General features: G+C 39.7%; 1 protein-coding gene across 1 annotated transcript; it reads left to right on the forward strand.

Annotated features, from left to right (window-relative positions):
• Positions 1-2,502: 2,502 nt before the first annotated feature.
• On the forward strand, positions 2,503-15,390 carry LOC140944886 (uncharacterized). The gene is made up of 3 exons (XM_073393987.1): positions 2,503-2,767; positions 3,283-3,861; positions 13,646-15,390. The coding sequence occupies exons 1-3, from the start codon at positions 2,545-2,547 to the stop codon at positions 14,791-14,793; spliced, it is 1,950 nt and encodes a 649-aa protein (XP_073250088.1). The 5' UTR covers positions 2,503-2,544; the 3' UTR covers positions 14,794-15,390.
• The last annotated feature ends 1,585 nt before the right edge of the window (positions 15,391-16,975 follow it).

Consider the following 16,975-nt stretch of genomic DNA (forward strand, 5'->3'; position numbering starts at 1 on the left):
GCAGCTCAACATAAAACGTCACCCAAGGTTTTCAAAAACATTATTAATACAAGAAATCTCTACGGTGAAAACATTGTGATACAACAGCGACAACAATAAGCTTACCCCAGTCCATTCCGTTTAAACTTTCTTTTCTCCGTATGATAAATTTTTCGCTGTCAACTTGGCGACGTGCTTTACATTTTTAGGGGTGTCAGTAAGATGCGGGGTCGGGGTCTATCTTTTTAGAATACTGTTTTAGAGTTAGGGTTGGGGTTAGGGTTAGGGTTTTCCCTTGTATAGATGAGATGTTCAGAAAGGGTTGCTTGTGAGATGGGGTCAATACTAGGAGAGAGGTTCTTCTGAAGGGAGTTGTTGTCCGAAATGTCAATTTCTCATTTCATTTTCATTTTTTCATTTTATTTGTTTCTCCAAAGCTTAGTAGATGATAGTACAGAATTGGATATAAGGTAAAAAAAAATATCAATGATAAAAAAGTAACAAATAAAATTTACAAGGAAAAAAAAGTACAATATAACATTACAGCACTTATATTAAATCACATTGTATATAGGAAGAAGAGCAGAGGGGCACATCGAGATAAACTAATATTGTGCCACTTAAAGTTACGTCAGTATAACAAAAAAGCCGATAATTTTAATTTTTACTTCCAGTATTACTTGAAAAAGCAGCGTAAGCAGACACTGCATACGTACAAAAACCATGACAAGTATCAGGGTTTAAAAACAGTCTACGAATGTAAGTAGATGACAAACATGGAATGATATGTAACTAATGGCTCAAAGTTAAGGCGCCATCAGCATAGGTTCAGTTACAATGTCATCAATGTACGGCATATGTTGTGTACCGCTTGTCAAAAATACTTTTTTCAAATCCCACCCCTCCCAAAAAAACTTTCAGATTGTGAATCTAAAAAATCCGGACTTGGATTTATGGATTCATGATGTAGATCCACCTTTGGATTTGCCAAAAAAAATTACTGCAAAATACATTATTATTACATTATTCATTTCGTGAATAAACTACGGAACCAACGAATGGAAAAAAATTGCCATTAATGAATTTATTAGTCCGTTAGCGAAGGGAACGCTTGGCCTGGTTTGACTGTAAGAGAAGTTCTCATAAATGGTTTTCTGATCAGTACTCCCACACGGCAAATATGTAAAACAGTTTTTGAGAATTCTTATTAATTAATTTTCTATCTTAGACTGATGTTTTTAACCGTGTATAAATAAAATTATCATTCATTCATTCATTCATTCATTCATTCAGTTGTTTTGCTTGCTGTTTGTTGTTTGTTTACTTCAACATGATTTCGCCTGTCGTTTATTATATATAGTCTTAATTAAGAGAGGGAGCTGATAGTAATAAGCCTCTTCGATTTAAATTTGAGCTTCCCCGCGCCAAAAAATTAATATTTATAATACTTTAACTAATGTAATTTAATTACATCACCTTAGACCCTCAACTATTATTATTATTTTTTTTCATGCAATGTATTGAATGTCTTAATTTTTCCTGGTAGATAAATGAACTAAACTGAACTAAACTAAACGAAATTTTGAAACTTTTAAAGGCCAAGAAGAAACCTTACCACTGGTGAAAGGGTAGAAAACGTACCCACCCTACCCTCCATTCCCGATTATGCCTGAGTAAGCGCATCCCCTCCCTCCCCTCGTTATATTTTAGTTATTTAATAATGAATGAATTTATTTATTTACTTATTTATTTTGTTTCTTCTTTTTCGTGGGCCCATCTTAACAAATGACTCGTTTGGTGTAAAGTGAAAACGGGGTAAAATTAACGAATACTCAATGCGAACAATGAGTGTGTTCGGTTAAATAATTTTCGTTGTTTATCAGACTTTTGCTCTGTTTCTATCAATCTATCGTTTTAGTTTGTTTCAGACTTCACTGTGTAGTCTTTTTAACGAAGGGATGTTTTCAAGATGATATTCAGGGATGTTATGAATGCAGTAGCTGGTTAACAGTCCAACGGTAGACTATTTAGACTATTTAGTTCGCTTAACAGCCCTTTCAATTGCATACTTTCATCTCCGTGATGTTGTTTTACGGTAGGGTGTTGGTTGACAGTATATCTTAGCCTGCGTGAAATTTCCTTCCTCCTTCCCTTTCGAATGCTAGATGCCTTACTTTAGTGCTCTATATACCCAGAGCGTTCTAATACCCAGCCCAGCAAACTCGACTCTGAGTTACAACACTGACAAATGAAAACAAAAAAAAGTTTAAGTTCAGTATGATAAATGTGATATAGGTTAGATATCGTATGAGTATTAGTGAATATCCTCCTTTAGTTCATTGGATAAAAAGGTTAAGCGTGTTTACACAAAAGGCCTCCTCAGCCACTTGGAAGACAGCCAGTATTAATAGCCGGAAAAAGGGTCAGAGAGAGGGCCCAAGGCACGACTCGTCTGCAAAAACATCCTTTTAAACTACAACAGCCGTAACTGCGTTCAAGAGTTGGTTCCAGTTCAACTGACTGGCTTTAAGCCCCCTGATAACCACAATTGACTGCGTTGTTGAAATGGAAACGAAGAAGCGACCGATCAACAACCCTCTAGTGTTTCCGTCGATAGTTTTATCTTTTGCTGCCTGCTTCGTGGCATTGATTCACGTCGAGATCGAGCTTCACGCTCATCGAAAAATGCTTCAAGTCTTGACTCAACAGAGAGAAGAAAACATTCACCCACGAGGCACTGTGAACGATAAATCGATTGCCTCCGCGCTGTGTGGTGACACTGGTAAAGGTGAGTGCTTTGGTTTACTGGTTTGATTCTCGCAGGCTTGGAGTGCGAACTGTTGCCTCACAATGGACCTTTTTGTCAAAACTTTAAACTCCTCAACAATGCCCTCAATAGTTAGATTCAGAAACTAAGCCGTTATTTTTTTACTCCAAAAAGAACTGATTTTTTTAATTGTACATAATACTGATCAGAAACGACATTCTGGCGTATCGGTTTCAGCTAGTTTGGTACAAATCGAGAAGATTTCCCTTTCTCTTTTGAAGGGCTGAAACCTAACGCCGTGACAAAGCGTAAGATATGGCTCTTCAATTTCAGTATTTGTTGATTAGAATGTTCTATTCTTTTTAGACCATGAAAATATATGGCATGCAGTCCAATATAGAAAAAAGTTTGTCTTGAAGCAGTGTTGTAAGCTATGTTACTGCATAATTTAGTTTCAGTTGTTACAGGGGGTAATTGAATCGACCAAAACATTCTTTCACTGAGAGATCATGAGAGTGACATAAATTATCCCTCAGTTGCAGAAATACAAATTCGTCACAAACGCAACGCCAACAATGTAAACAAGAAATCAAACGTCAGTGAGATCATTAGTAGAGAGGACATAAAAAGGGAAGTTAAACTGGCGATAAGTAACCTGGCCTGCATGGCGCATTGCCCAAAGGGAGTCAGGGGAAGACGAGGAAGGCCAGGTCCCCCAGGCAAACATGGACCAGCTGGGCCCCAGGGACCACACGGACCGAGAGGTTCTCAAGGAGATCAGGGGCCTCCTGGACTTAGAGGCGATCAAGGCCCTCAAGGACCCAAGGGTGATCCTGGTGAATCCATCTCAGATCCTTCGATTGTGTCACCTCCGATATCCATGGTGGTGAACGAAACTGGTATAGCGTCACTGCAGTGTGAGGTTAAGGGAAATCCAGTGCCCCGGGTCACGTGGCTGAAAGAAAATTCCAGTCTTCCCGCCGACAAACGAATCATGCAATCACGTGGTGGCCTTTTGATAAGAGATGTGACGTCACAAGATGGAGGAATGTACACGTGTAGGGCAAAAAATATTCTTGGAGTCGTGACCTCAGCAGCCACAGTGACTGTTCAAGGTAAATTTCTTGTATTTATTTTCCATTGAAGTCTTAATTCACCGTCATTTTCTCTTACTGTCATACATTTAAACAAGGTGAATACTGTTACATTACTAACGAGGGTAGGTACATATTTATCTTCTGAAGAACTTAGAGGCTCTTATAAGGTATACCGTTGAGGCTGTTTACGAAAATCTTGTTCCCGATACCACTAACAGCCCAGAGGTTGTTAAGAGAAGATTAGGATTATCACAGGACAAAATTCAATCATGGGAACAATGCAAATAAACTGTATGGCTTGCATTTTTCTGCAGTCGTCGTCAAGATATATTTCTTTTTAAGCGTTTTCTTCCATAAGTTTGTCTTTAGATATTGGTAGCCGTGTTGGGTTGAATTTCGCAGTCAAACCTAGAACAAAGTTTTTAAGCCAAGATTCTCTCTTCTTGACATGAGGGTCCCTAATAGGGTTCTTCAATCCCGTAATCCCGATCCAAAATTTCGTGCAATCCCGTCATCCCGACAGTTATTTTAGATATTCTAACTGGCACGCATGCTTTCAATCCCAAATCTTGCCCGATTTTGCTTTAAAATCCTGAATGCCGAGCTTCAAATTAGGGTCGTGATAAAACGTGTTGAAAGTCTAGCCCCTTGTTTTTTTGTAGCAACGTAGTCAGAATGGTAGTCGGGGTGATAGGAGCACTTGACCCAAAGTCAATCAATAATCGGAGTCGTACTAAGCAGTGTCATTATAAGCTCACAGGAATTGCAATGTTAAATGAGGATGTTTTCATTTTCTTCTTTCGCATCGCACTAATTATGACTCCGTCCAACCTTGTTCCCAGGGTTCTCTTTTTCTCGTCCGAAAGGAGCAAGAGGAGAGGATTCCGTACACTTTTTTCAACAAGATTTTGGTTTAACTTGTTCCCATGAACTGTATAAAAAATGACCTTTGAGACTCATTTATTTCAAAGCCACACTTTCAACTAACCTGGTTACGTTCAATAGAGACAAATCTCGCACTAATCTGCCCTTCCTCTAAGTCGTTTATTTGTAATCTCCTCTCTCTCACTTAGGTAGGGACGGTTAGGAGAGAACCCTGGGAGCGAAGTTGGACTCGAGGTCGAGTTCAGAGTTTCTTAAAACGAGTCCCAAGCAGAAAAGAAAAAAGAAACCATTCCCAATGCCACAACAACAACAATGACGACAACAACAACAACAACAACAACAGCAACACCAACTTTATTGGGGTAAACTGAAAAGTAGTGGAGGAGGGACCGGTTACACCGGTTCTTTGCGGGGGAATTTCATTAACTTGCGGGGGAATAAATTAACGCAAATGACGTCATGCATCTCATTAAGAGAGGATGATGTCATAGTTTAAATTAATGCCGTTGACGTCATGCATTCCATTAAGATAGGATGATGTCATAATTTATTTTTAGCTGGCTGACGTCATGCATGTCATATAGATGGGATGATGTCACAGTTTATTTGTAGCTGGCAAGGAGCAAGTGACGTCAGAATTTCCTAGAGTTGACGTCATCAAAAAATGTTGAGATCATGATCTATAAACAGAAAAGTGATTTTTATATAATTAGCTATTTGCTACAGTCTTTCTGATTAGATATTGTTTGCTATAGTCTTCTGATTGGATATTGTAGAAACTGTCATGTGTTCAAAATAAAAACGGGCAAATTTTGAAGGTGTTATCTTTGCAGATTATACTAAATGAAAAATCTTTTATCATTAAATTATTTTCACTAAAAATCGGGTATAAACAAAACCAAGACACGGAAGTTAATTGAAAAATCTTTACTTCAAAAGAAGGAAAAAGGAGGTTAAGCGAATGCGAAATCGTTCAAATTTTTCAGGCAAAACATGAAAACGAGGTCGAAGCTCAGCGAAGCGAAAAACTGCCTATTGAGCAAACATGTCAATCTTTGTTTACTTGACTCTGTAGAAAGTATTGCACAGGGTATGAAAATTCTATAGAAAACAACAGGTGGTTCTAAAGTAAACCTTAACTCTTTTGGTTCTTAAATAAACCCCATTCTTGTTCCTAATGAGTGGAAAGTCTATTTAGAAAAATAGGAATAAGAGGTGCGATCGCCTAGCAACACATGTCTTCTTAGTTAGCGCTAAAAATCGGATATATAACAAAACACACACACACATATACAAAAAGTGGAGCTGAAAGCTCTCTACTTCAATTTTGACTCACCATTGCAAAAGCGTTTTCTCCGTTGTATCTCGAGGAAACTCAACGCTTGGTGAGCTTATGGTCTTGTCAATTCACGCGTCGTTAGCGTTAGTCAGTTAATTATGCGGGTTAACAAGCCCAAAGTTGAATACAAATTAGTTCATCTCTACAGCTAGACCTAAGGGAGCACCTTGACTTATTATTGTAAAAGCACAAACAATTAATAACTTAACAAGGATCAATCTAAACACGCGCCACAAATAAATTGACAAGACAGGAGATACAGTTTTAAAAACTTTATTGAAAACCAGTGACAAAAATAGTCAAATAAACAGCGATTTGGAAGGGATGGAAATTAGACCTCCTCTTCGTTCTCCTCTTTAGAAGGTGAAGAAAAATTGGTTTCCAACGTCTTGGCGTTTTTTTGTGTAATTAATCCACAATCGTGACACCGAAGAAAGCCCTCTTGGATGTGTTTTCTCTCCTCGGGGATCTGGTGATCGCATATAGGACAAATCTTGTAGTTAACGTGCCAAAAGCATTTAGGACATTTCATGATCAATGTGGAGTACACATTAGAGTTTTCGCAATGCTCACAGGGACTTTTAGAGTGAAAGGTGGTGGATGTTTCAGGGCTACTACTTTCTGTTTCCTCACTATCTTTTTCAGTGTCGTTGTCGCTCTCTTGGGTGCCTTCAGTTTCAACGCCATTCTCAGAAGCCACTTCCTCCTCCTCCTCCTGATTTTCAATATCCGATGAACTCTCCTCATTATTAATCTCATTATCGGATGTATTTTCTACATTTCGGTAGCCTTTTTCCTTTTCTATTAAATCACTTAACAACTTTTTGTTCTTGATTAATCCTTTATCGATTCCTAACTTTGCAAGTCCATCTAGAAACGTATTCAACGCATGGGGCTTGGTAACCTCATTGTTATGTGGGAGTAACACATACTCAACTAGCTCAGCGATGTTTGTGACGGAAATAGTGCGTTTATTTCGTAGTAATTGTCCGCTGGGAGTCTAGAAAAGAATATCTTTGGACGCGGCCATACTATGCAACAAATCGGAAGCACGCTTTTCCGACACTGCTCGGGAAAGATGACTCAAAACATCTTTTATTCTTGGTTCTTCTTTTATTCTTGGTCCTTCATCCTCGCTTTCATCACCAGAACATTCGTTTTCTTCATGTTCACTCTCGTGTTCTTCTTCAACCAAATCTATCTTTCTCTTCATTTTGATGAGTACCCGTGACAGACCGTAGCTTCAAATGAGTAACTTATAGTTTCGTTTCCTCTTTTATAGCATCAAAAATCCTAGACTTGTAACAGCAGGTACCAATAGGTCTTGAATAAAACCATCACCCTCTTGTACAATGATTCGCTTCTTTGTTTGGTAAGGGACATTTGCTTCTGCTAGGTTTACTAGAGCATCCTTATATGGCAACACGTTCCGCTAATTTTCTTCGGGGATAAGAATGTATTCCTTAAGTATATTGTATAAGACTTGGACTAATGGATGTAGTTGTTGTGGACTGGCTGTCCGTAAAAGAAACTGTCGCTGATGAGCTGGACAAACAGCTAAGAATTGAAGAAAACCACGATTGTTCTTGACAACTTGAGACATTAGGGAACTTAAGAACCACGACGAAGTTCACGACGACGACGTCTGTTGACTGGGAAAGGACTGGAACGAGAACGTCAGTTTCGGCGGGAAAAAGGAAACTTAAGATGCAGTCGATCGGTAGGTCGACGACGACGACACTGAATGTAAACAAACATGTAGAAGTAGTACAACTGTGAGGTTCGTTCGCAACAAAGTTTTTTCGCAAAGGCGTCTTTTAAGACGATGCAAGATCTTATTTTATAAGCCGTACGTCTACTTTCATTGACGACGAACAATTTTTAGTGTTGTCTGACCTTTTCGAATGGAAAAATCTCTGCTTTCCGTACGAAGGTTATTCAACTTTCAACCTGAATGACATGACCGAGTCCGATTGTCTGTCAGAGTTTAGATTTGGAAAAAGGGACATTCCGATGCGATAGCTGTTTTTTATATAAAGTTCATTTCCTGTATATTAAAGATATATGATTTGCCTGACCTAAATACGTACAAATAAATTTGTCACTTACGAGTTCGCTCGCTCGGCCTGCACAGCTCAGTGTTGTCTTCGAAGTAAACACAATTCATCAGTCAAATTTTCAATCAACATCGCTTGTTAGCAGAAAAAAGAAAGGATACCTGGATTTACGAGGTGAAAAAATACAAAGCCCTTGAAAAATCGCTTAAAAACAGGGAGTTATACCTGTCGAAGCTTGTGGACTGCAGGACGACGTGACTCTACTGTGTTTGGCGTCGTCGACGCGCAGTGCACGGTATCTCACTTCCGGTCGTCGTCGACAAAGTCGTCGTCGTGGTTCTTAAGTTCCCTATTGCGAGAAACTGAACTTATGATTGTAGTTTGCAGTCTTTTATTGACTGTCGTGGGGAAAAACAATGGAAATGTGGTGGCGGTGGTGGTGGTGAAGGGAAAACAATAGAAATGTGGTGGCGGTGGTGGTGGTGGAGGGAAGGCAATAGAAATGTGGTGGCGGTGGTGGTGGTGGTAAAGGGAAAACAATAGAAATGTGGTGGCGGTGGAGGAAAACTATTGAATTTTATAGCCTTCAAAACTATATCAATGCGCATTATGCTATCATTTTCTCAGTCTACATTCTGCTCCTGAGGAGCTGACATGAGTTGGTTCTGTTCCGTTTGCGAAAAATCGTTTAGTAGAAAGGATAGCATGCAAAGGCACGTTATGTCTAAACACCACAATGTTGGTCTCACACCATTTCAAACAGCTCTGTTTTCACAGAAATGTCAGCGGTTTCGATTCGAGCATCCTTTTACCTCCATGATTGCCGGAATGACCGGCTCAGGAAAAACGGCCTGGGTTCGATCTCTATTGCAACAAGCTTCAGAGACAATTTACCCTCCCCCGGAGAGGATTGTTTGGTGTTATTCACAATGGAAGCCTGCGGATACAGAAATGCTAGTCGCCATGCCACACATTGAATTCGTCAAGGGAATTCCCACGGCTTTGGAGCAGGATTCCTATTTTGATGTGAACAAACAGAATTTGATCGTGTTTGATGATCAAATGATTGACGCCAATAAAGACAAGCGAATTGTGAAGCTCTTTACTCGTGGTTCTCATCATCGCAATCTAAGCGTGATTTATATCGTGCGGAATCTATTTCACCGGGGGAAAGGTAGTCGCAGCATAAACCTAAAAAGCCATTATTTGGTGTTATTCAAGAACCCACGAGACAAATTGCAAATCTTGACTCTTGCCAAGCAAATGTATCCCGGACAAACTGATTTCTTTTTAAGTCGGTACGAGGAGGCTGTAAAAAGACCTTTTGGTTATCTGCTGATTGATCTGAAAACTACTACCCAAGACAATTGTCGACTGCGAACAAACGTCCTGCCCAGTGAAGAAGGTTTTAACCAAGCAGTGTTTCAAGAAAATATTCCTCACGAGCTTTTAAAATATCTAAAGCAGCAAAATCTTTCGCCTGTCCCACTTCTTCCAGCTATGCAAGAAATACAGGGCAACATGGATGACTTGCTTTCTCGAAACGATCTTCTGGACGATGAAAAAGCTAAGACATACTCTCGGTTGCAAAACAGATACCTGGCTTTTAAAGAACAATTAAATACAAGAACCCGACCGGAAGAAAGCACTGTTCCAGACTTAACATCAAGCACACAAGATTCTTTGACCGCAACGGCAGCATTCTCCACTCCCATTAACCCCTTCAACGCAACACCTAAATTAACAGAAGCGGCTATCTTACAAAAACCTGAAAACGAAAGCTCCACCCAACCTCTAACCTTAAATCCTGCTTTCCTGACCCCTCCTTCCACAGTAGAAACCCCATCACAAGTCCCGAAGCGCAAAAGGCGTCGGATTCAATTTGTAAATTATTTGGATGATCATAATACTCATGGCAAACAGAGGCATAAGAACATCGGCATAAGAAATTTTGAGTTAGATTAATTTCCATCCCCTTCCAAATCGTCACTGGTTTTCAATAAAGGTTTTAAAACTGTATCTCCTGTCTTGTCAATTTATTTGTGGCGTGTTTAAATTGATCCTTGTTAAGTTATCAATTGTTTGTGCTGTTACAGTAACAAGTCAAGGTGCTCCCTTAGGTCTAGCTGTAGAGATGAACTAATTTGTATTCAACTTTGGGCTTGTTAACCCGCATAATTAACTGACTAACGCTAACGGCGCGTGAATTGACAAGACCATAAGCTCACCAAGCGTTGAGTTTCCTCGAGATAGAACGGAGAAAACGCTTTTACAATGGAGAGTCAAAATTGAAGTAGAGAGCTTTCAGCTCCACTTTTTGTATGTGCGTGGTTGTGTGTTTAGTTATATATCCGATTTTTAGCGCTAACTAAGAAGACATGTGTTGCTAGGCGATCGCACCTCTTATTCCTATTTTTCTAAATAGACTTTCCACTCATTAGGAACAAGAATGGGGTTTATTTAAGAACCAAAAGAGTTAAGGTTTACTTTAGAACCACCTGTTGTTTTCTATAGAATTTTCATACCCTGTGCAATACTTTCTACAGAGTCAAGTAAACAAAGATTGACATTTTTGCTCGATAGGCAGTTTTTCGCTTCTCCTTTTTCCTTCCTTTGAAGTAAAGATTTTTCAGTTAACTTCCGTGTCTTGGTTTTGTTTATACCCGATTTTTAGTGAAAATAATTTAATGATAAAAGATTTTTCATTTAGTATAATCTGCAAAGATAACACCTTCAAAATTTGCCCGCTTTTATTTTGAACACATGACAGTTTCTACAATATCCAATCAGAAGACTATAGCAAACAATATCTAATCAGAAGACTGTAGCAAATAGCTAATTATATAAAAATCACTTTTCTGTTTATAGATTATGATCTCAACATTTTTTGATGACGTCAACTCTAGGAAATTCTGACGTCACTTGCTCCTTGCCAGCTACAAATAAACTGTGACATCATCCCATCTATATGACATGCATGACGTCAGCCAGCTAAAAATAAATTATGACATCATCCTATCTTAAAGGAATGCATGACGTCATCGGCATTAATTTAAACTATGACATCATCCTCTCTTAATGAGATGCATGACGTCATTTGCGTTAATTTATTCCCCCGCAAGTTAATGAAATTCCCCCGCAAAGAACCGGCGTAACCGGTCCCTCCTCCACTACTCTGAAAGATGCGCAGTGGCATCCTTGTATTTTTCCTTGTGGCCCTCTTGTTTCCATTCTCAGTTTAACAAATAGATTCCATGTTGCCGTGCGTCTGTTCAGTAAAAGATCACAGATGACGTCAAAATGTCGTAAAAACAAAGAAGTGGTACACGAGCCGTTTTTACCACATTTTGACGTCCTCTGGGATCTATTACTGACGTCCTCTGTGATCTATTACTGAACAGACCCACGGCAACATGGAATCTATTTGTTTTATACAATGATCAGAAAAGAAAAAGACCGATACACATACCTGCCTCGAACCGCTTGACCTTTTGCGGATTTGCGCTAGTTTAGGCATTTTTTAAGTCCCAAACCCAACTTTTCACCTTAGCTTCTGCTTTATCTTACTTGTGTACAGTTTCTTCGAAAAGTTTTTCACCGTCTTTTCTTGCTCAAAGAAGAATAATAGCGAAAACATTTTGCAAAACAGCGAGTCTCTCGTAGCGTAGACACACGATGGCAACTGTTGTGAAGATTTCTTGTAGTTTAGGCATTGTCAAGTAGTCAATAGCTTTTTTGGTCTCCGTGTCTCCATTTTTCTTCTTTGTAAATAGCTCCAGCTAAACTTTTTCCGAAGCTTTCACTTGCCTCAATCCGAAATAATCTCACAAACATTTTCAAAACCGCGTGCCATGTTGAATAAAACAAAGAAAACAACTTTCCCGTGATGTCATCCATGTATCTGTACGCTAATAGATCATGGGCAACGACCAATCACAGCGCGCGTAGCATTCACATCATTGTATAATTAACAATTATTCCACGAGGGCGCGTTGGATATGAGATGAGAGATAGTCAACGAGGCGCGTAGCGCCGAGTTGGCTATAATCATCTCATATCCAACAAGCGCGAGTGGAATAATTGTTTTATTAAAAACGCTCTAAAAATCTCGTTGAATCTCCCCGACTAGAACAAACCGGAAAAGACAAGGGACTTCCGCTATTCACATGTCACACGTCCATCAAAACTGTCAACGCGCGAACGGACTCGCCTGGACTGCATAAATGAAAAATCAAAACATTGTAGCGATGAACATTAGTTTTTTAAAATCTCATCGGGATTCTAGGATTTTACACAGCAGAACGGCTAAAAAAACCTGGCAGATAATGTGAAGGAAAAGAATTTTCAAGTGACAGCTGTCGAAATTACTGTGAATTTGGATTTTGGGGGCAGTTATAAAAGTAAGAACAACGGAGAAAAACTATTACTTCGGTCGCTTGTTATGAAATTGTTTGAAGCCACAAGCTGGTTTTGCTGAACGAGAAAAGAAGCTATACTGCCGCCTCGCTTGCTCTAGTGAATGGGCTGCATAGCCTGTATTTGTAGCTGGTTACTTGTGATTTATATTCTTGATGTCGGATAAGCAAGCCGCAGTTATCTATCGGCGAGTGACTCGATCGGCGAATGGCTTCGCGATCATAAAGAAACAACACTTGTCTTCTTTCATAGTTGGTCAAGGTAGTTTAGTTCCATGTGTTTTTGGGCAAACTTTCAAACAAGCTCTTGTGGCTTTTTTGTTTGTTTTTGTCTTTTTTCTTTCGATGAAATTGCATGTCTAGTATTCTAAGAAATCAATTAAAACAATTTGCTTCGGGCGCCGTTCTATCCTTCGCGAAAAAAAATCTCAGCTAGCTTCCAATTTTAAACTGTCGCGTACACCGACCATATATGGAGAGCATGGTATAAGAGCTCATATACCATAACGGCTAAGCCAATCAAAATGCCAGAATTGCATTATCCAATGATTCAGTTTTTAATAATTTATGTTATAACATAGCGCGCGTGCTTGCCCTATACAAGTCCTATTGAGCCGCTATGAACAAATTCTGCGCACGAGCTACTCTTACGCATTTTTTGTGTTCTCCAAACTTCCCGCGTGCATCCATGACTCGATATACGCACGCTAAGTATGAACAAATTCTTAATTCGTTTAGTTCTTCCGCTTCCGATCCGCTGGCGACTTAAAAATTTGGTTTTCATCAGGAGCTCGAAATTGACGGAGTTACAACCGAAATTGGAGCACTCTTTCTATTAGATTTTTACATTGCACTTTTGATCGCAACTCTAACTTCGACTCTGTCACTAATGAAATCCAGCCCTAATTCATAATTAACCGTAGGCTTGACTCCTTAGGGGTGCGGTTGCTTTACACTGGTTACATACAAACGCGGAATAGAGAAACTGAAGTGGGCCACGTACTTGAAATCAAGATGATCGACTAAGTTGTAATAGAGGAAATTCCTCCAGGAGGGATTTAACGTTTTTTGGTTTGCATTTTTGTTTTTGTGTCTGTTATTTTCAGTTGCGGCCTTGATCACAAAAAAGCCCTCCTCTATTATTGCTGAAGAAGGAGAAAAGGTGACCCTACTGTGCAAAGCTTCTGGTCTGCCGATACCAACGATAAAGTGGCAAAAACCATTAGGTCAATTACCAAGAGGAAGGACTGCAGTGATCGATGGGAACATGACTATATTAAGTGTAACTAAAAAGGATACTGGGGCTTACGTATGCTCAGTAAAGAATCTCCTTGGAGAAGACTCAGCTTTGGCCGTGATAACAGTGATTGACACGCTCAAATTTACCCTGACACCTCCTTTAAAGGTTGCCGCATTTGTGTACAACAACCTGATGCTAAATTGCAAAGCCAAGGGAGCCCTAGAAATAACCTGGAAGAGGACCAACAAATATCTTCCTCGTACTCACGTTATTTTCACAAACGGAACTTTGCTTCTCAAGAAGGTGACCACAAATGACGCTGGATCCTACACATGTTTAGCGAGAAATTATCAACGGACAATAATGGCATCATCTACTGTTGAAGTGCTCAAACCCATGTCCTGTAGTAGTATAAAATCAGGCCCCAGTGGAAGCTCTTCAGGTAATTATATTATTGACCCTGATGGCAAAGGAGGCGTGGCTCCGTTCAGTGTGTATTGTGACATGAGTGACAAGGGAGGAGTTGGCGTAACAGTCATAAGTCACGACAGCGAGAGTAGAACTCATGTTGCCAATATCCCTGAGTGTGGTGTGACTCCTGGATGTTACAGAAAAGATGTATCTTACACTGGAGTTAGCACAGCTCAATTGGCGGCACTAACTCGAGTCTCAAAGAACTGTGAGCAGTTTATCAGGTTTGAGTGTAATAATGCTGTAGCCTTTATACCGGAGTCAGTTGCCTGGTGGGTGTCACGTGATGGAAGGAAAATGAAGTACTGGGGAGGCGCAGGTGGATCAGTTAACACGTGCGCATGCGGAGTAGCAAATTCTTGCTCTAGTAGCAGAAAAAAGTGTAACTGTTACAACGGTGGTAGTGGCTGGAGAGAGGACAGCGGTCTACTAACAGCTAAGTCTGCTCTTCCTGTGTCACAGATCAGACTGGCAGACTTTGATAGCTCAAGTGAAGAAGGATATCATACATTGGGAAAACTCAAGTGTTATGGCCAGGCATGAGATATCTGATTCGCCAAATATCCATAGACATTGCTAATTTTCATGTTTAAAAGTGTTAAGATAAATAATAGCTAAATAATAGTACTGAAAACGGGGTGAAATTAATAATCCAGTACAAAAGCAGAGTTTGCGCATTGGTACATATATATGCAGCGTATAACTCAGTTAACTCTAAGCATGCCCATCCCGCCTCTTCCAGCTAAGTGCGGTTGTCGGGGATTCGTCAGGTCGTGTAGAGAGGAATTCGATAGCAAAGTTCACCCAAGGGTGGGAAATTTTGTTAATTTTTCCGAATGCGACCAGAATTGATGACAGGACAACATGTACAGTACATGTCATTTTTACATTTACATATAAACAGAAAGTTCGGACTTCAGTATACAATGGCACCACGGGCTTCCACTGTCGGTCCATTTATAAGCTCACTGTATGATTATTTGTGATACGTAAAGCCGGATGACAGAGGTAGAGCTAGACCTCACAACCAGGAAAATGTACCCTTCTCTTCTCGAACAGTAGTGTGGGTTCTTTAAGTTCACCTTCGAGTTCACCTGATAAAGGAAGAACAAAGGAGAGAAGGTTTAAGGCTTAACGTCATGACCCGTAATGTTAGTTTTTCTTTCAGTAAATGACTGAACAGGTTTGCGAATTTCAGCTTCATCTTTGTTTTCGATTTTCTTCTTTAATAATCAGGTTGAAGTAAAACCAGCTACAGAAAGCATGAGGGACATTACACATTGAGCCCTTCTCGTCCTAATGCACCCCTCCTACATTTCGCGCGCGCGCTCTCGGAGCTCTGGGGCCCTTGAAAAAACTACAGTATTATTGCAGTTTTATTCTACTCTCTTATACTTTTTTTGTAATAACAAAATAGTCGAGCTTTTGAGCGCGTAGCGCGACTGTGAGCGCGAAGCGCGGAGCGCGAAGTGCGAGCGAGCGAAAGCTCGACTTGTTTCCCTTGCAGCGAATCACATCAAGTGACGTGCCGGGTCCTACCACACCAGACCAGAAAACCAAGCGAACGACTTTGAGAAAGTCTACGATTTTGCATAAAAGGTCTAATTATTACTTCATGATGATCAGTGTTGTATTGAGTAGGTCCTAGATTTTTCTCAACATCTTTACTTAGTTTGAAATTCACATAATTGGTCAAATGACTCACACAATTGCAAGAAAACAATGATAAACATCGACGTGCTTTACATTTTAGTTTCATTATCCTGTGATAAAGCCTGCTAAAGAAAGACAACAAATAAGCTTTCTTGGGTATGGCCATTTTATTTAAGTTAATTATCTTTGGATCGCGTTTGTTATTACATTTATATCGTGCATGATAAAGTTTTCTCACCTTATTAACATAGCGATGGAGCTTTGAAGACTTCGGTATGTCAATCGTTGAAATCTTTTTGAAGACAAATTTTGATAAGTGTTCGCTTTGATTCTCGATAAATTTCACGATGGAAGGTTCACTCAATTTCTCGATAAGTTTCACGATGGAAGGTTCACTCTTAAGTGATCGCTCGTAAATTTGTCTCTCCAAATATTCACTCTTAAATTTTCGCTCATAAACTAGTGCATCCAGGAGCCCATCATGGTGCATCGTAAAGGTTGGGGATCGTGCTCTTCAAAATGGCGGATAAGATTTCACTGAGCCAGCGATGTAACAATGTAACGTTGAAAAAACGACAGAAACCGTCTGCATTTTATGACCGGTGTCCAGCCTTCGGCTGGGCCCCGGTAATAACCGACGAATCACGTGAGCGCCGAGGGTGCGAGCCACCAAGGGGGTCTGGAAGCATGTTATCCGAGAAAATTTTGAAATTTAGATGCTCTGAAACGTTATTCTTGTGTTCTGAGAGGCGATTTCTTTCTAAAATGTTCGCTAAATTGAGTGTTATTTTTATGCTGATTTTTGTTTGCGCGTTTTCACATACAAGTACTCGATTTTGTTTTATATTCTTTTAAATAAACAGTTAAATGTCCAAAAAAAAGAATGCCTTGTTCTTTACCAAATTGAGGTCCATTTCTGCATGCTTAATCAGTTGCGGTTGCGTAATAAAACTTGCTGCGTAGATTGAAATAACTGGTATTTCAAAATAGATGCTTCTGGAAAATTTCCTCAGAGGGCCGGGAAGTAGCCAAATTGAAAGGTGGAAACAAGGTCATGTTGAAACGTCAGTCC

This window comes from Porites lutea, chromosome 7 (assembly GCF_958299795.1).
Source record: "Porites lutea chromosome 7, jaPorLute2.1, whole genome shotgun sequence".
Lineage (NCBI taxonomy): Eukaryota > Metazoa > Cnidaria > Anthozoa > Scleractinia > Poritidae > Porites > Porites lutea.